Below are 19,909 nucleotides of genomic sequence, written 5' to 3'. Positions count from 1 at the left end.
CAGAACCCTGACCTTTGACTGACGCATCCCCAGAACCCTGACCTTTGACTCATGCATCCCCAGAACCCTGACCTTTGACTGACGCATCCCCAGAACCCTGACCTTTGACTGATGCATCCCCAGAACCCTGACCTTTGACTGATGCATCCCCAGAACCCTGACCTTTGATTGACGCATCCCCAGAACCCTGACCTTTGACTCATGCATCCCCAGAACCCTGACCTTTGACCGACGCATCCCCAGAACCCTGACCTTTGACTCATGCATCCCCAGAACCCTGACCTTTGACTCATGCATCCCCAGAACCCTGACCTTTCACTGATATTGATTGGTTCACAATGTCACTAATGTGTAGACTACTAATGTATCTAAGTATGATGGTACAATAGTATGTACAATAGTCCCTAATACACCCTATGTAGACATTTCTCTTAACCCCCAGAGTCTACAACATTTTTGTATGATATCTACTAATCTAGCTAACATATCTGTTATTCTGCATACTGCTATTGTGTTCCTGTCGTCTATGGTAGTATGGATGATAAGTAGCCTAAAACCAGAGGAGTAATGGTTGGACTGCTCTATGAATGGGTGCATATCTCCATCTAGTGGACATCTTGTGTACTGCTTGTGTCATTATTATGTCTCATTGTGTCTGGACCTATGATAGCTCAGCTATCAATCAAGCTGAATTTCCTACTTGTGTGCTTTACATTAAATACACAATATGAACATTAACCATAATTGTTGCACACCTCCAAGGAATTTCATAGATTATCTTTTAAATGTTGTCATTATAATGACATACAATACATGTGAAAAACAGAACATAACCACAAGTGTTTTAGCAAATTATTGGTGGTATTATTTTTAATCATGATGAGGATTTTTCTAAGGGAACAGGGATTGTAGGGCGAGGGCTGGAGAAAGGCGCTCTCCTCTCCATGTTACACCTTGTTGAGACTGGGTTAGTGACAGGCTAAACAAAGAAACCACACCCTCTCTTCGTTTCACATATAGGATAAAGCCCTTAGTAACACCAGCCTGCCTATTAACCCTAACATGACCTGTAGGTTATCGCCACCAGAACTGGGATAACTGTAATTTTAACTATGCTTTGTGGAAAGTAACTATTTTCGAGGGGGAACAAATAGTTACTTCGGAGGTGACAAACTATTTGAATACAGATCTCAGGAAGTGACTGTTATTGGATTGGCTGCCTTCAACAATGCCAGGGTTGTAAACTCAGCAAAAAAAGAAACGCCCCTTTTTCAGGACCCTAAGGTCACAGTTATGAAAACTTAGGACACTAAAGAGGCCTTTCTACTGACTCTGAAAAACACCAAAAGAAAGATGCCCAGGGTCCCTGCTCATCTGCGTGAATGGGCCTTATTCATGCTGCAAGAAGGCATGAGGACTGCAGATGTGGCCAGGGCAATAAATTACAATGTCCATACTGTGAAACGCCTAAGACAGCGCTACAGTGAGAGAGGACGGACAGCTGATTGTCCTCGCAGTGGCAGACCACATGTAACAACACCTGCATAGGATCAGTACATCCGAACATCACACCTACGGGACAGGTACAGGATGGCAACAACAACTGCCCGAGTTGCACCAGGAATGCACAATCCCTCCATCAGTGCTCAGACTGTTCACAATAGGCTGAGAGAGGCTGGACTGAGGGCTTGTAGGCCTGTTGTCAGGCAGGTCCTCACCAGACATCGCCGGCCACAACGTCGCTTATGGGCACAAACCCACCATCGCTGGACCAGACAGGACTGGCAAAAAGTGCTCTTCAATGACGAGTCGCGGTTTTGTCTCACCAGGGTTGATGGTCGGATTCAGGTTTATCGTCGTTGGAATGAGCGTTACACCGAGGCCTGTACTCTGGTGCGGGATCGATTTGGAGGTGGAGGGTCCGTCATGGTCTGGGGCAGTGTGTCACAGCATCATCGGACTGAGCTTGTTGTCATTGCAGGCAATCTCAACGCTGTGCGTTACAGAGAAGACATCCTCCTCCCTCATGTGGAACCCTTTGTGCAGGCTCATCCTCACATGACCCTCCAGCATGACAATGCCACCAGCCATACTGCTCGTTCTGTGTGTGATTTCCTGCAAGACAGGAATGTCAGTGTTCTGCCATGACCAGCGAAGAGCCCAGATCTCAATCCCATTGAGCCCGTCTGGGACCTGTTGGATCGGAGGGTGAGGGCTAGGGCCATTCCCCCCAGAAATATCCGGGAACTTGCAGGTGCCTTGGTGGAAGAGTGGGGTAACATCTCACAGCAAGAACTTGGAAATCTGGTGCAGTCCATGAGGAGGAGATGCACTGCAGTACTTAATGCAGCTGGTGGCCACACCAGATACTGACTGTTACTTTGGATTTTGACCCCCCCATTCTTCAGGGACACATTATTCAATTTATGTTAGTCACATGTCTGTGGAACTTGTTCAGTTTATGTCTCAGTTGATGAATCTTGTTATGTTCATACAAATATTTACACGTTATTAAGTTTGCTGAAAATAAACGCAGTTGACAGTGAGAGGACGTTTCTTTTTTTGGCTGAGTTTATCTGGAATTGCGTGTTAAAGATAGAAACAGAATGAATAGAACACTTAACCTCTTAAATGTAAAGTCCTCATATTTTTTATTCAATTCAGTCCTTATTCAATTCAGTATGACAACGGTAGCCCCTATCTGCAAAAGCAGAGTGTCTGCAGAAAGCTGACTATCTTGGCTATTGATCTGTGCCTTCAAATCTTTTGTGTGACATACTACCATGTATGGGCATACGAGTGTATAAGGGCAGGTCGAGCCGATGACCTCATTTCAAGATGGCTGCTACCTACGTTCCGGTTAGCGTTGTGAAGCATAAACAAAATAAACACGGAATACGTTGATTCACACCAAAAGCCAGGACTCCACAGATCATGAGGATATCTTATTTGTCTGGCTGTGACCTACCGTTATTGATCACCAGCCCCGAGAGTCAAAATGTTAATTTTACACAATGTTTTCACCAACCAGCAAACATATATATTTGTTAAATTTTACCCCTTTTTCTCCCCAATTTCGTGGTATCCAATTGGTAGTTACAGTCCTGTCCCATCGCTGCAACTCCCGTACTGACTTGGGAGAGGCGAAGGTCAAGAGCCGTGCGTCCTCCGAAACACAACCCAGCCAAGCCGCACTGCTTCCTGACACAACACCCGCTTAACCCGGAAGCCAGCCGCACCAAAGTGTTGGCAGAAACACCTGGCGACCATGTCAGCATGCACTGTGCCCAGCCCACCACAGGAGTTGCTAGTGCGCGATGGGACAGGAACATCCCTGCCAGCCAAACCCTCCCCTAACCCAGACAACACTGGGCCAATTCATCACCACACCATGGGTCTCCCAGTCATGGCAAGCTGCAACAGAGCTGGACTCGAACCCAGGTGGCACAGCTAGCATTGCGATGCAGTGCCTTAGACCACTGAGACACTGAGGAGGCCAGCAGCAAATGTTTAACAAGGTAAGCTTCCATTTGGTCTGTGTTTAAGCTGTAGCTACACGAGGGGTATGAAATGAATCCTTAGGTTGGTGGGAACAAATCTAGCATGTTGACAATGTTATCTAATGATGTATGACTTAATGGAAACATCCAATGTCCACCGAGTGACTATATCTTTGCACATCAAAAATATGATGTTGCCTGCTTACGTGCTGTAGGCATCCATTACACAGGGGATTGGCTACTTTGACACCTTGACAGCATTGTAGCCAAAGAGATAAGCTTTCCAGGGATATGCAGTTGACCTGGGTGGGACAAAGCAAGGCCTAGAACCTTTTATGCGTAATGGAAACTATTACTACCTGGCTCAGAGAGTTGGAAATGTCCCGTGACCACACCTGACACCACTTACTAAAACATCTTCCCATTTCTAGTTGTTAGGTCTATCAATACCATTTCTAGTTGTTAGGTCTATCAATACCATTTCTAGTTGTTAGGTCTATCAATACCATTTCTAGTTGTTAGGTCTATCAATACCATTTCTAGTTGTTAGGTCTATCAATACCATTTCTAGCTGTTAGGTCTATCAATACCATTTCTAGTTGTTAGGTCTGTCAATACCATTTATAGTTGTTAGGACTATCAATACCATTTATAGTTGTTAGGACTATCAATACCATTTATAGTTGTTAGGACTATCAATACCATTTCTAGTTGTTAGGTCTATCGATACCATTTCTAGTTGTTAGGTCTATCAATACCATTTCTAGTTGTTAGGTCTATCAATACCATTTCTAGTTGTTAGGTCTGTCAATACCATTTATAGTTGTTAGGACTATCAATACCATTTATAGTTGTTAGGACTATCAATACCATTTCTAGTTGTTAGGACTATCAATACCATTTCTAGTTGTTAGGTCTATCAATACCATTTCTAGTTGTTAGGTCTATCAATACCATTTCTAGTTGTTAGGACTATCAATACCATTTCTAGTTGTTAGGTCTATCAATACCATTTCTAGTTGTTAGGTCTATCAATACCATTTCTAGTTGTTAGGTTTATCAATACCATTTCTAGTTGTTAGGTCTATCAATACCATTTCTAGTTGTTAGGTCTATCAATACCATTTCTAGTTCTTAGGTCTATCAATACCATTTCTAGTTGTTAGGACTATCAATACCATTTCTAGTTCTTAGGTCTATCAATACCATTTCTAGCTGTTAGGTCTATCAATACCATTTCTAGTTCTTAGGTCTATCAATACCATTTCTAGCTGTTAGGTCTATCAATACCATTTCTAGCTGTTAGGACTATCAATACCATTTCTAGCTGTTAGGTCTATCAATACCATTTCTAGTTCTTAGGTCTATCAATACCATTTCTAGTTGTTAGGACTATCAATACCATTTCTAGTTGTTAGGACTATCAATACCATTTCTAGTTGTTAGGTCTATCAATACCATTTCTAGTGGTTAGGTCTATCAATACCATTTCTAGCTGTTCGGTCTATCAATCCCATTTTTTTCTGATATTGTTCACATGTTGTGGAAGCCATCTGATGTGTTTCCAGCTCTTCCCTTGGTCGTATTCTCGCGGGGCAGAAATCTTAGAGATCAGTTGGTAAACTCTGATTTACCACCCCAAGATATTCCTGAACAACGTCTATTTGCGCCCCTACTGGATGGAAATTACAAGTGTAATGACTGTACTCAATGCAATGGCACTTATAAATGTAGATCCTTCAAACACCCACAAACAGGGAAACAGATCCCAATCAAAGGTGTTATTACGTGTTCCACTAAGGCAGTTATTTATCTTATAACTTGTCCTTGTGGTAAAAATGATGTGGGTAAAACAAAGCATGAATTAAAAGTACGTATCTCAGAGCATCATAGCACCATTAGGTGCAAAAACTTGACTTACCCAGTTGCGGCCCACTTTTTGGAAGCAAACCACTCGATTTCGTCTCTGCGTTATATTGGCATCGAACATGTCACCCTCCCTAGGAGAGGGGGTGACCTTGATAATTTATTGTTAAACGAGAGGCTGCCTGGATCTTTAATTTAAAGACCCTTGCTCCCTTCGGTCTCAACATAGACTTTGATCTGAAGCCATTCTTGTGATTATTGTGACTTTGCCATTGTAATTGTTTGTAAGCTTGTGTAGTCTAAAATGAATCTATGATCGTATGCTATCCATTTGGTTTTTTTGTATGCTGTTCTTTGTATGCCATTTTTATATTTGAGTTATAACCAATGATATTAGGCCACACTTGGCCATGATTACAGACACCTGTGTGTCTTTTGATACTACTATATAAACGAGTCATCTCTCAGTGTTTGTGATCATACCCTGATGAAGACAGCTTGGCTGTCCAAACGTTGGATATTACATTTTTGCATCTGAGCTCCTAGAGTGTGCGGCTCTCCCTTAATTTCATGTTTCCAGCTCTAGCCATCAATAATTCACTTATAGCTTGTAAATAACGGTTATTGTTGTGTGTGCTTGATCTTGTGTATTCTGAACTATGTAACTCCTATCTATCTTCTGATCATTTCCTCATAATCTCCCAGATGTCTTCACTCCAAATATACCACGTTTTGGCATGTCAGAATCATGTAATTACACATGAATAGCAGTTAGTTTGGGGTATGTCTATTGGGCAGAAATCTACATTTCGCCATTACATTTAAGAGGTTAAAACTGTTCTTTTGCCTGTGTAATAAAACTGCAATTACTTTTGGAGCAACATTTTATTTTCATGTTTTTACATAATACATTGGTAATTGCATTTTAATTGCATAGCAATGAGCTGAGAGGTTTTGTAACTACTGTACATGAGGAAAAGTTACTTCCTTATTCCACTTATGTAATAACTCCATTATTATGCAATTATAAAGCTATTTAAAAAAAAAAGTCCTATGTAACAATGTTGCTATTGTAATAATCACAAAGTTACTACACGTAAGAACTTGATGTAAAGTGTGACTGTATTACCTCATGTCACTAATTATAGAAATATATTTGTTAGAAGCTGCAAAAGTGGTCTACTCTAATGTTGAGGGGATTCCATGTCCCTCATGCATTATATTATAGGCTATATTAATATTCATATCTAAGAGCCCTCTGAACCATGTACTTATATTAATATATTTAGATGAGCTAAAATAACTGCTGTAGTTTTTGGATCTTCATAAGATATTTGTCAGCCATTGAAATACATTGAAATACCTCCAAATATTATTTGGTGTTCTGGGACCAGTATTTGAATATCAAAGAAAATAGTTGCCTTTTAGTTGAAACTCTATGAAAAGTATATATGACTACCTCGAGTATTTGAAAAGTTGGTATTTTCAAATCAACTACAGAATACAACTATTTGGCGTGATAACTAAATTAGGTAGGGTGTAGACACACTAAAACCTTCATCCGTTGATAATTACTTTAGTCTGTTACCTTTCTGAGGGCTCTATAGCAACCTATCCCTGGGCTCTGTCTGAGACAGCATAGTCCCTCTCTTTCTCTCTCTCTCTCTCTCAGTTCAGTAGTTAATAGCCAACCCACATAATTAGTCTGCTCTGCTCCTGACAAAGCTCAGTGGTGCAGACACCTGACACATCTTTGTTGACTGAGACCAGTGAACACACATCTTCCCTAGAAAAAAAAAGCAGGGGAACCTGTTTGTCTCAGAGGATATAGTTGGGAAGCCAGAACAAGCACACTGAATAATTTACTGAGTACTAATTCATAACTGCACTGTTACTGTTTCAGGGGTTCTGTGTTAGCGTTCAATCAATGGGCCTGTAATAATGAGCCTTGCTGCTATAGGATAATGACTTCCTATTCCAGTAATTATTTGACTGTTAAGTTGTACTGGATCCTGTAGGTATAGAGGAATATCATAGTGTTCATAACATAACAAAATGATTAGATCCCACATACTGTGGATCTATTACACCCCAGTTCATAAAACACGTACACATACACACACACAAAATGAGGTGACTCAGGCAATAAAATGCCTCCACAACAGTGAAACTCCACTCCTCACAGTTAGTCATCTCTCAGCCTTCCCATCCGTCAACTGGTGAAACCAACCTTAGCATGATTCCCAGGCCATGACCAACAGTATACTATATCAAATATCAAGATTGACGTTCCCAAGTTCAAAGTTTACAATTTGTAAAGCTATTCATAATTATGAATGTCATAATTATTATATATTTTTTAAATTATGTAAAAGTAACTGTCTTAAAACTGCAGCACGATTGCGGTTTGTTTGGGTGTGTCACATTTTTTCCAGAGTAATTTCCAAATACGCCAACGGTCACGGGACACGAACAATCTTATTCACATCATGTAGCAGATTGCTTCAAGCAAATCTGTGTACTATGTGGCCACACAGCGTGTCTCTACACGCTGGTACTAGGCTACAATGGGCCTATTGAAGGGAGCATGGCGTTTTTTTGGGGTGTGGCAGTTAAGTAAATGTGTACTCCTGCAAAAGCTGCCATTGTTTGGGTTGAGACTTTAGCTTGGATCTTAATCTCTCTGTTATCATGTAAGGTGCTATGGTTCTTACTGAGTATTGATGTAAACATCTCAATCCCTGACCTGGCCTGAACTGTAAGAGCTTCAGCAACAATACTTCCTCATCTCTCCACTGTAATGGCTGGCACAAAATAGAAAATATTTATTGAAATGAGTGACAGGCAACAGGAATATATGAAATGTAGTCAACATCTTAAAATGCAAAGTATACAAAAAAAAAAAGAAAAGAGCCCTTTTTAAAATACCTTGATGAATCACAAACATTGGTCTTCAGCAGCAGTCTACATAGCCTGCAGCATCATCAGCAACCCGTATTACCATTAACTGAGGTTAAAAAAACGCCCACAAGTATAAACAACTATATAAAATGTATTCTCTCCTCTGGTACCTTCATAGACAAAGGTCCTCAGTAGCAGGCTATTTAGCATCCTGGAGCATCACAGACATAGTCAACAACCGCTTTTGTCACAAATCTACATAAAACTACCAATAAAAAGACTAACAAATACATATTTACATAAGTGAAAGTGCTAAGAGTCCTCTCAGGTGCCAGTCTCTCAGCTGATGATGAAGACTCTGGGTGCCAGTCTCTCAGCTGATGAAGATCCTGGGTGCCAGTCTCTCAGCTGATGAAGACTCTGGGTGCCAGTCTCTCAGCTGATGACGACTCTGGGTGCCAGTCTCTCAGCTGATGACGACTCTGGGTGCCAGTCTCTCAGCTGATGAAGACTCTGGGTGCCAGTCTCTCAGCTGATGATGAAGACTCTGGGTGCGTCTTCTCTCATGGGAGGCAGGCTCTCCATATTCTCAATGAGGATGTGTTTGTCCTCCCGTTTCACCTCCAGCGGCTGACACATTCTGCTGGCCAGGCCCTCCAGTGTGACGTGGATGTCTTTGAACAGGTGCAGCATGGCTACCCCCAAGATGATAACCAGGAAGCCCCCCACGGTGCCCACCACGTCCACACCAGACATGGTCCCCCACTCTTTAAACAGGATGATGGAGGTGGTGAGCACCACGGTGGTGAAGCACACATAGTAGATTGGGTAGACCAGCAGCGTGTTGAAGGTGTCCAGGGACTTGTTCAGGTAGTTGACCTGGACCACGATGGAACAGACCAGTGACGCCAGCAGGATCCAGGTGAGCGGGTGACGCACCACGGCCGGGTCAGAGAACACTGTGCGGATGGCGATGCCCAGGCCCTTGACGGAGGAGACGGTGAAGGCTCCCAGCAGGGAACAGATGGCGATGTAGACCAGGATGTTGGTCTGGCCCACACGGGGGGAGAAGTAGAAGATAAGCAGCAGGCAGGCCACCAGCAGGATACTGGCAAACACAAGGAAGCCTAGAGATACAAAGCGGATACACAGCTTGACACAGAGGAAAGAGAGATATAAGTATTTCTCTAGGGTGTGGTGGATGGTAGTTAGGGAGCAGACAGGTGTTATTCCCTGGTGCAGAAGTACCATCTGTCCTTCTGTCTACATATTTGCTCAATAATGACGATAGCATTTTTGTTATATTTAAAGTTCTCTACTCTAAATGACATGTTCATTACCTCATTGTTGCACTGCCCTTAATCAAATAATTGCTGTGTGAATAATTCCTATGTCAATTAATATAAATGATGTACCTGGGTCGAGCAGTTTGTCAGTCATCTGCTGCAGGGTAGTGACTTCCTCTTCTTCAGGTGCATGGATCACCATGAGAGTGCTGCCCAGTATGCTGAGCACACAGCCCAGCTTCCCCAACAGATTCAGTGTCTCCCCCAACAGGTAAGAGGACAGCACTGCACTGTGTCCAGAGAGAAGCCACAACTACAGTCATTTGAATATTAATGCAAACCTGTAGAACAATGACTCGATGTGAGGATACACAGTATCAACACTAACACAAAAACACACAACAGCTCCTGAAAGTTAAAATAAGTTTCCACATACACCAAAAGAAGGGTACAAAAATGATAACAATGGTGTGAGATTTTACACAGTCATGGAAAATGAGGAACCAGCGAGAACAGAAGTACCTGTATGTGAAGGCTAGCTGTGTGTTAATAGACAACAGAGAAGTAATGGTACCTGATAAGGACACTCAGAGCACCCAGAGGAGTCACTACAGTAGCTGGGGCAAACATGTATGCTGCAAAGTTGGCAACCTCCCCGGCACCCACTGTGAGAAGCAGGAAATAATACAAAAACATTTATGTAGTCCTAATCCTTTTTGTTCTTTGGGGAGCAGAGATTAAGACGGTTTCTTGACTGTCCAGCTCGCTAATGATCACTAAACAGTCAGGGATCATCGAAAATTCCCAAAACAATGGCTAGAGGACAAATTTTTACTAATTTTGACAGCAAGGAAATAAAACAATAAAAAATCATTGCGGGCCCCAGGGCAAAATGAGTTCAATAAGGTTAAGCCTTATCGTTCTACTAGCTACCCAACAGAACTATGATAAAACTACTCGTATTCCCACATTACATTATAGTGCTTGTGACAAACATTGAGGATAGATTTGACCAAAGAAAACTCACTGGTTAGAAGGCCACTCCACCATAGCCAGTCCTTTAAATATCCATGACCACCTTCACCTGCACAGAACACAGCAAACAAGGCATTCATTAGAATAGAAGACAAACAAATCAATAACATCAATCAATAACAAATTAAGTTGATCGATTGCTTAACACCCTCCTGTGAAGGCAATACAGTTGTTTCTTGTCCTCAGGAAACCCTGATGCCAGTACAGTTTGTTTAATCAAACGTTATATAACTGTCGTTTATTAGACTGCGTTTCACTGTTTCGGGCAGGGTTCATGTCCAGTTTTTAGTTACTAGAACAACCTTTAAACAGGAACTGGATGTACTATTCTCTATCGATATGGAGAGCTGAAATATCATACCGTTAGGTCATAGTCAAATTAAATCCAAGTTTGTTGATCGCCTACACAGTTTTACAGGATGTTATCACAGATACAGCGAAATGATTATGTTTCTAGTTCCAACAATGCAGGAATATCTAGCAATACAATAACAATGCACACATAACCTAAAAGTTTGTTTTTTTTAAGAAAAAGAAATGAAGACATAACAGAATGAGAAATATCAGTCATAAATAAATATATATGTATGTGAATGGTATGTATAGACAGTATCTGAATAAAAAAGGTGTGTATAGCAGTAGTTATGATTAGAATACAGTACATACACTGAGTGTACAAAACATTATGAACATGTTCTTTCCATGACATAGACTGCAACGCAATATTAGGAAGGTGTTCTTAATGTTTTGTACACTCAATGTACATATAAAGTGGTAAAACAGTATGTAAACAGTATTAACGCGACCAGTGTTCAATGACTATGTAAATAGGGCAGCAGTATCGAAGTAGCAGGGTAGAGTACTGGGTGGTAGCCGGCTAGAACAGTGTGTAAGATTCAGGGCGTGGTACTGGGCGCAGTCCGGCTAGTGATGACTTTAAAAAAAACGACTGTCAGTAGATACCCATCAGAACTTGATTCTACATAAACTTTGATCAAAATAAGGATAATGCGGTGTAATGTGATGTCTTTGTTTTTTTCCACATCCTTAAACAGTGAAGAACCCCACCTGCTCTGGTCTGTCCATTATTGGCTAGGCGAAGCAGGGCCTTCTTCTTCAGCATCACACTTCCTCCAATCAGGAAGGCCGACAGCACCGCCAAGGTCAAACCAGTCCAGAAGTTATAGTTGGTCCAGTTGTTCCCGACAGCATACAGCCCTGTCTCAGTGGCATTGTGATTGTCAGTGAAGGAGGTGTTGAGGAGGCTTGCCTCCCCGTTGACTATACACACAGCAGTCTGAGATGGACACAGTAGCCTTATTATGGAACCTGTAAAAACAAGCAGAGTGAAATCACTTTTAACATTATAGCTTCATGTAAACTGGGTGGTTGGAGCCCTGAATGCTGATTGGCTGACAGCCGTGGTATATCAGACCGTATACCACGGGAATCACAAAACATGTATTTTTACTGCTCTAATTACGTTGGTAACCAGTTTATAATAGCAATGACACCTCGGGGGTTTGTGGTATATGGCCAATATACCACGGCTAACGGCTGTATCCAGGCACTCTGCATGGCCACACCTACACTACACCTGCTCGGGCCTTATAGCTTTATGAAAGCTATTATGCTCTTATTGTGTGATTACCATGTTATTTCTAAGTAAATACCTGGACATTTATGTACAATAAAGTAGAACACTATTAGAACATCTGGTGAAGAGAAACCAATCCAAAACACACAGCGGTAATGGCCTACATAGCAGATTGCTTAACCAGGTCATGTGTTGACTGATTATTGTTATGTCACAATAGTAATATCCATGGCAGTTATCAGAATGATACCAGTGTATTCATGTTGTTTGTTATCAACACTAACCTATCTACACAAAGCCCAATTAAAGATTGGAATGGTCAAATAAAATGAGGCTCAATTTCTTTGGATTTCATTGGGATAAAAATGTAAGAAGATAGCCTACTTTAGAAATCCATATGACATTTCGTGTTTAGTGAGACTGACAGATTTTGTAATTCAATACATTACCTCACCATTTGAACAATGCCCCCGCATTGGCATGGTGCAATGACATGTTCTCTCTGTCAACAAAGGTGTTCTATTCACACACAACAGAGATTACTATTCTCATGAGTTTAGAAATCATCAATTATATGAACATTTCAAGTGGAATGACCTGAAAAACTGGCTTTAGAAATTAGCCCATTAAAAGTACTTCAAAGACATGAACAGCCCCACTTGACATTCTAAAATATTCTCAAACAATTGCTTTTAAAATCCTAAATTTAAACTGGCTTTGTGTTCTGCTCCAGATGGAGAAAATAATTTCTGACAATATCCTTTTTGGCTATTAAGTGTATTCACGGATGCCAACCCATGGGTATTCTTGTCTGTAAATTCTGCCAATACTTAATGAATAAGCCTAATGTTGTTGCTATATCACAAACATTCAAAAATATTGTAGGCCCCCATTTCCCATTAAATAGCGTAGCCTACAGTAATATGATGACATTGAAGTATTAGTCTATAAACGTACCGTTTCGGCATGAATCCTGAGATAAATTTAAATATTGCATTGTGTTGATTAAGGCTATTAACCAACAAATCTCGAAGTAGCCGAAAAAGTAGCAGTAGGATAAAAAAAAAAAGAGACCGGTAAAAGTATCCGTTCCCAATGTGATCGTTCTTAATTCCACGCACCAAAAAAAAACGTTTCACGAAACGAATCGATCCGCCAGATAATTCACAGGGGGCGTGGGCACACAAATCAAGTCACCCTGACCTGCTCAGGTGTACGTCTGGCCCTCCCATTACCTTCGTCAGCAGCTCTCTCATTGGCTCGAAAAGAGCAGGCGACGACGCTACGCTTTCACTACTGATCAAGACACGTCCCTCTGCTCAGACGTTGCTGACGCCTACCAGATCTTACAACGTCTGGATAGGTCATTTACCTATCCGCTAGCTAACCAGTGGTTGACGTGTCCGTCGAATGAGCAGGGGAGAATGTTAAAGCAATCTGGGCTGCTTTCAGTACGTTTTTACAATGTGGAACATTCAACTGAACTGAAACGGTGCTATATTGAAGGCCCAGTCGAAAAAACCTGAGAGGGATTTGGGGACGCTGTCTGCATGGAAGCCACCCTTTAAATATGTCACTTACTGCGTCAAGCCACACCTCACCACACCCACCAAACGAGAGCAAACGTACCTCAAAGTCTGTTCAAGAACGTACAAGAAAGTTTTGGATGTTTACATTGCGATAACATTTACAGATGTTATCGCAATGTACCAAACGTTCAGGCGAACTGAACGCACCTCTGGTGCCCGACTGCACAGTCGGTGACGTAACACAACCATTGGTTAAATGCATTGGAGAACGGCCCAATACTTCGCAAGAAAAGGCTTCTTTATCAAATTAGTTATATTTACAACATTTTAGGTTGTTAATCTAATTGAATCATATTGATCTAAATTAACTGTACTGTATATAAGTATATTAATATGTATACATGACGTGTTTAAAAAAGTATTGTTGTCGTCTCTCGGTGTCTTGACAATATATGATTCTTATCTTACTCACATTTTTAATTTAATGTACTATTATCTTATTTTGTTCTCGTCTATAACTGTTGTGTATTTTGTCCCGTGTTTGATGTGGACCCCAGGAAGAGTACCTGCTGTATGTGCAACAGCTAATGGGCATCCTATAATCTAAACTATACTAAAACTAAAACCTCTCGATTCATTCCGTTCATTTTTGATGTGATCATGATCTCTGTCTTATGTCTCTGTAAATCAGAGGGAAGAGTGACCCCCAGTGTCCACTTCGAGAAGCGCAGCTCTCATCACTCAACACAATGTATACAAGAAAGACATTATATTATCCTCCTAAAACCCAACAATTCGTTTTTTTCCCCAATCTAATGGACATAGGTGCTGTGGGATTATTTAAGATACTCTTTGAAGAGGTAGGGTTTCAGATGTTTTCAGGAGGTGGGCAGGGACTCTGCTGTCCCAGCTTTAGAGAGAGACTGGTTCCTCCCTTGGGGTGCCAGGACAGAGAAGAGCTTGGACTGGGCTGATCGGGAGCTGCCCTCCCAAAGGGGTGGAAGGGCCAAAAGACCAGAGGTGGCCTTGAATGGAGACCTCGAGTTGGGGTTTAGGGTTTGAGCATAGCCTGAAGGTAGGGAGGGGCTTGCTGCTCCATAGGCAAGTATCACGGTCTTGTAGTGGATGGTAGCTTCGACTGGAAGCTAGTGGAGTGTGCAGAGGAGCGGGGTGAAAGGGTTACCTAATTCTCGTAACCTGCTGTGTAAATTCTCCAAACCTGCTACAAAAAAAGTCACTTCCAGGCGTAGCTCTTTCGAAGTGTTGTGAAAAGAGTGTTTCTCGTGACCATTATGTCTGCATTACAATATACACTTACAATAGTTTGGTTTCAACCCAGGATAATGGGAAAATCAGAACCACAAATTAAACAGAAGTCATAGTAGACTACTCTGAACATTTACAAGGCCCATTTACAAACTGAAAACAAAGTCCTTGCTCATTTCATATAACTTTATTTTCTAGGAAAAATAAAACATGTCTATGCCATTTCTTGTCTGCACTTGAAGCAGATCTTTTAGACGGGGGTGATGCCTCTGAGCATTGGAGAGTGGCAGAGAGAAGAGCAGGATAAACGGTGCGACAGGCCTCAGTTACAGTAGTTCTGCAGGTCGAAGATGTTACAGGGCTTGTGACAGCACTGCTCTACGATGCCTCTCTTTACCATCATGTCCATCTGGTCTTTGAAGGGGTACTCGGCAACTTCCTGGGCCGATTTTGGAAAGAGAAACCCTGCAAGAGGAGAAAAACACATTGAGTGAGTACTAGTCCTCATAACATCAAGCAGTATATTGTATGGACTACTGTCCTTTTCTGTGTTTCATCATTGCCTTCACATTCAGTTTCATATTTGTAGTTTCTTCTTCTAAGTGACCATGCGTTTTCTAAATGTCATTTCGACACACACACACACACACACACACACACACTGCTACCTCAAGGTAACACACACACACACAAATACAGGAAAGTAGACTGTGGTCTTAGATCAAGTTGAGTTGTTGAGCAGATATGAAGTCTTTGAATTCAGACAGTGCTAGAGATGTCTTACCTGTTAGGGGATCCACATCTCTCTTTGGATTGTAAAAGAATCCTTTCTCTCCACACACCAGATAGAGGGCGTCCACCAGGTGAGAGCCACACAGGTGTTGGGCAGCTGCAGCGTCTGCCCCAGGGTAGAGGGCCAGCAGCACCAGCAGGGACACAGCTTGGAGCCAGAGGGCCATGTTGATGATGGGCTGGAGGAGGGAATGAAAATGAAACAGGTATGTTAACACTTCATGCAGTGTATGAGAAACATCTCTATTCTTCTTCTAGGAGTGACATTACTCCTTCTGTGTAATGCTGACGACACGACACATATTCTGTTGTCATTCAGCATGTTCTTAAAGAAACCATAGCCTTACATCAACAAAACGACTATTTCCATAAGCACTCACAAAGGAATAGCTCCCTAGATGAAGTAAAATACAGTTGTTACTGACCGAAATACATTTGTTCAACAAAAACAGTAAAAGTTCAGAGGTTGTTTTCAGATTCTAGTGACATCTACATCACCAAGATCTGCCACCCTAACCCCGCTGTCGTTTCCAACCCTCCAGTGAAACACAGAGACCCCCGGCTCTTACCTGTGGAGGTGGTGGTGAAGAAGCTCTGTAGAAGAGTAGCAGAAATGCTGAAGGAAAAGTTGGTTGAGGCAGAACAGATTCTCCCCCCATTTTATACCCCTGGAGCAGGCAGGCCTCGGGAACAAGGGTCTGTGGTCTTTGCCAGCGTCAGCGGAAAAGAGAAGTCACTAAATAAAATCAAATGGTAAGTGGCAATCCAATTGTTCGCCTCGTTAGGCATGTTTGTTTTACTAAGTGACATTAGTGGTCCAAGCGGAGGGCCAGTGAATCGGACGTAACTGATGTGACCCTGTGTCTGAGATGTACAGAGGATTCCAAGGATTGTTGGCTTGCATTTGACCCACCTGTTCCTGCTTCAGCCACACTAAAGAGCAAAGTAGCTGTTTGTTTAAAGAAGTTAGCTAGTGAGAGATGGCTTGTGGCTCAATGAGTGTCCTAAGCAACAGTTTTTGGTGTTGAAGGTACTTCCTGTTGTGATGTTAGTGGGATGTTTCATTTTTGACACATTAGCCATTAGCAGACCTTCGATGGAAAGAGTCATCTTTTTGTGACAACTTCTTCCATGACGCACTCATGTGTCGTGACCATGCGTTTTCAATGTTATAGAAATGCTCATGGATCAGTTACTGTGATGTGAGATTAACGTTACATAACTACATTTTGTTAGTATTAATGAAGCAACAGCAATACTGACCCCACAACCTCCAGTATTCTGATGAAAAGGTGTTTGTGAAGTGCATAATTATTTATTCTGTATTCTCCGGTCTCCTCCCCTCTAAAGAAAACTCTAGATTGCACAATGTTATCCCCAAATGTGACAGTCTTGTTCTAACAGAGGTAAAACTACTGCAAGTGTGCATGATGCATGTGCTATATATGAATCCCCTCCAGTAGTACTGCTGTATCCGGATCCCCTCCAGTAGTACTGCTGTATCCGGACCCCCTCCAGTAGTACTGCTGTATCCAGATCCCCTCCAGTAGTACTGCTGTATCCGGAATCCCCTCCAGTAGTACTGCTGTATCCGGACCCCCTCCAGTAGTACTGCTGTATCCGGATCCCCTCCAGTAGTACTGCTGTATCCAGATCCCCTCCAGTAGTACTGCTGTATCCAGATCCCCTCCAGTAGTACTGCTGTATCCAGATCCCCTCCAGTAGTACTGCTGTATCCAGATCCCCTCCAGTAGTACTGCTGTATCCGGACCCCCTCCAGTAGTACTGATGAATAGCACCAGTAGGGTTTAACACTTGTCTCACATAACACAACCTTTGACTTCCCCCCTATCATCTCTTAAGATTTAGGAAATGTCCTCTTTGAGCCTGACATGCCAGGATTATGGGCTCTACTTTCCTCCTCTTTCAAGTCTGCTGTCAGTAGCTACAAATGATGCATAAACCATCATAGTCAGGCTTGTGCTCACTTATTTCCGGACAGACACCTATGTGAATTAAAGGCCAATAAAGTCCATTAGGTTGTCTCTTTCAGCTTTCCAAAGGGCTCAGACTTTACAGAAGCCGTTAACAGAGAACAAAAAGTAGACTTTTGCTATAAGTTTCAAAAGTGATGTCTGACATGCCAATGGGCATGATTCATATAATTTGCTCTTTAAAGTGCTGGCAGTCTTATGAACAGCATACTGGAAAGAGGACATAACCATAAATGTTCTTCTGCAAGAAAAATGTGCTTGATAATCACAGGGTTGATTAAGTACAGAGGCTCATCCTTAATGTTTCTTTTTATCTTGAAAGGTCAAACTGTGCAGTGCCTGTAATTTAGCACCACTCCTGTAATATGTGGCTGATTCAGTGTGTGGGCATGATGTCATGTAAAATAAAATAGAAGAGTGGAGATCAATTGGGAGCATGCCTATTATACTGTAATGAAACAGGCAGGCAGTGTAGCTTAAACCCTCAACCTTCTGGCCCGTAGCCGTTCCTATGGAACGCCGTTTGGTTCTTTGCACGTCACAAAAGAAACACGTCAAATAACACTATTTGACAAGTCAAATAAGCTTGTTGACCAATCAGGACCTGAATACGACTGCGTGTCACATAATAATTTAACACGTTCATACATTTTTTTTACTTAGTTATTACACGTTGATCACTCGTATTTCACAGTGATTCGCTGATACGTATACTATGATGCTGGTAAAGTTTTGTCTCGCGTACCTGCCGCTGACGCAGACACGCTTCCCCCATGCTCTAGTCTGGGACAGTGCTGGTCATATAAAAAGCTAGCTAGCTGAGGGATGCAAACAATGTTCTTCCCCATAAACATAGCAAAACAACATCTGTTTCAGTTGCTGTAGTTAGCTAGCAAACTATCTAGCTAGGTGTCATCATCTAAAATACCCCTACTTTATAAGACAGGTCTTATTTGGTTAATAATGTTCTGACCTACCTATGTGAAGCTAACCAGAATAAGGATTAGCCACAGTAGTGGAACGTGTAGTTCACGTTCAAAATAAAAGTATCTAATTGAAAGTGATGCAAATTAATACAAATACTGGAATCATTCCATAATGGAATATTTCATGCTTAACAAGGTTGGAATGTTGTTATATGAATTCAACAAAAGACAATAATCTGTTAATTTGACAAAAATCTGATAACTGAGGACTTTGGGGAAAAAAGCACTTCGGTACTGAGTAGACTGATACCCCATTTCATTGATCTCCAATCCTTAGGTAAGGCTGTACAGTGCAATATGAATGTCAATATGCACAATAGGCTGACTGGAGAGGTGATTTCACACAGTCAAAGTCCCGCAATAAGAGCTACGAAGCTAATTTCTGAATAAACTCTTCACAGTTGTGTTCAGTGGGTGTCACTGAGTAGACTGATACCCCATTTCATTGCTCCACATTCCAACACTCTAACCTTCTTTAACATTATCTAGTCTAAATATGCCATGATTCCATCAATATTAAACATTTGTATCACTTTCAACAAGGGACCTTTATTAAAGACGCCCTGCAAATTCCAATATTGTGGCTAATCATAATTGTGGCTAGCTTCAAAACACATAACCCGGTCAAGTATCACTAGCCAGATGAAGCTAGCTGGCTGCTTAACGTTAGCTTTGGTCGAAATAGTTAAGTAGCTGGCTAGCTAGTTATTTTCATGAACTGAAGTTTAATTTAAATAGGAGAACAACAAGTCGCTACCTAGCTAATACTTACTCACATGGATTCCTTAATCATTGCTAAGAATTTTGAAAATGACAGCAGTTTTACTGGTCGTTGTTTTCAGGCTGGTTGCATTGGTGCTAGCTAGGTACCAAGCTAAAGCTAGCCAGCTACCGCAGAAGTTGCTAATATCATCTGTATCTAAGATATTTGGAAACATTTTTGATCCTACTCGTTTTATCCTGATCTTATTTTAAATGCTCACACAGACGTTTTTCCATTAGATCGAACAGACAATGTCTTATTACCAACGGGGTATTGTAAACACATCGTGGCCGGTGTGTGTGCGTATTTGATGTGTAGATTTTTCTGACACTCAAAGACCCAAATGACGTTTCATACCTGCCAGCCATCAACTGTGCCACAAAAGAATGCTCAA

The 19,909-nt window shown here is 41.7% G+C and overlaps 2 protein-coding genes across 2 annotated transcripts; both read right to left on the bottom strand.

The window, feature by feature from the left end:
• Positions 1 to 8,167: 8,167 nt before the first annotated feature.
• nipal4 (NIPA like domain containing 4) lies at positions 8,168 to 13,523 on the bottom strand. The gene is made up of 6 exons (XM_014198172.3): positions 13,143 to 13,523; positions 11,657 to 11,917; positions 10,581 to 10,637; positions 10,128 to 10,218; positions 9,683 to 9,843; positions 8,168 to 9,394 (listed from the first exon to the last, which is right to left on the bottom strand). The coding sequence occupies exons 1-6, from the start codon at positions 13,180 to 13,182 to the stop codon at positions 8,796 to 8,798; spliced, it is 1,209 nt and encodes a 402-aa protein (XP_014053647.1). The 5' UTR covers positions 13,183 to 13,523; the 3' UTR covers positions 8,168 to 8,795.
• A 1,629-nt stretch (positions 13,524 to 15,152) lies between these two features.
• LOC106603941 (insulin) lies at positions 15,153 to 16,435 on the bottom strand. The gene is made up of 3 exons (XM_014198195.3): positions 16,342 to 16,435; positions 15,765 to 15,951; positions 15,153 to 15,445 (listed from the first exon to the last, which is right to left on the bottom strand). Exons 1-3 carry the CDS (start codon positions 16,429 to 16,431, stop codon positions 15,303 to 15,305), a joined length of 420 nt encoding a protein of 139 aa, XP_014053670.1. The 5' UTR covers positions 16,432 to 16,435; the 3' UTR covers positions 15,153 to 15,302.
• Between the last annotated feature and the right edge of the window lie 3,474 nt (positions 16,436 to 19,909).

Source organism: Salmo salar, chromosome 04 (assembly GCF_965601325.2).
Source record: "Salmo salar chromosome 04, fSalSal1, whole genome shotgun sequence".
NCBI classification, from domain to species: domain Eukaryota; kingdom Metazoa; phylum Chordata; class Actinopteri; order Salmoniformes; family Salmonidae; genus Salmo; species Salmo salar.
The sequence above is the reverse complement of the archived record's forward strand: the minus strand, read 5'-3'. Positions and strand labels throughout refer to the sequence as shown.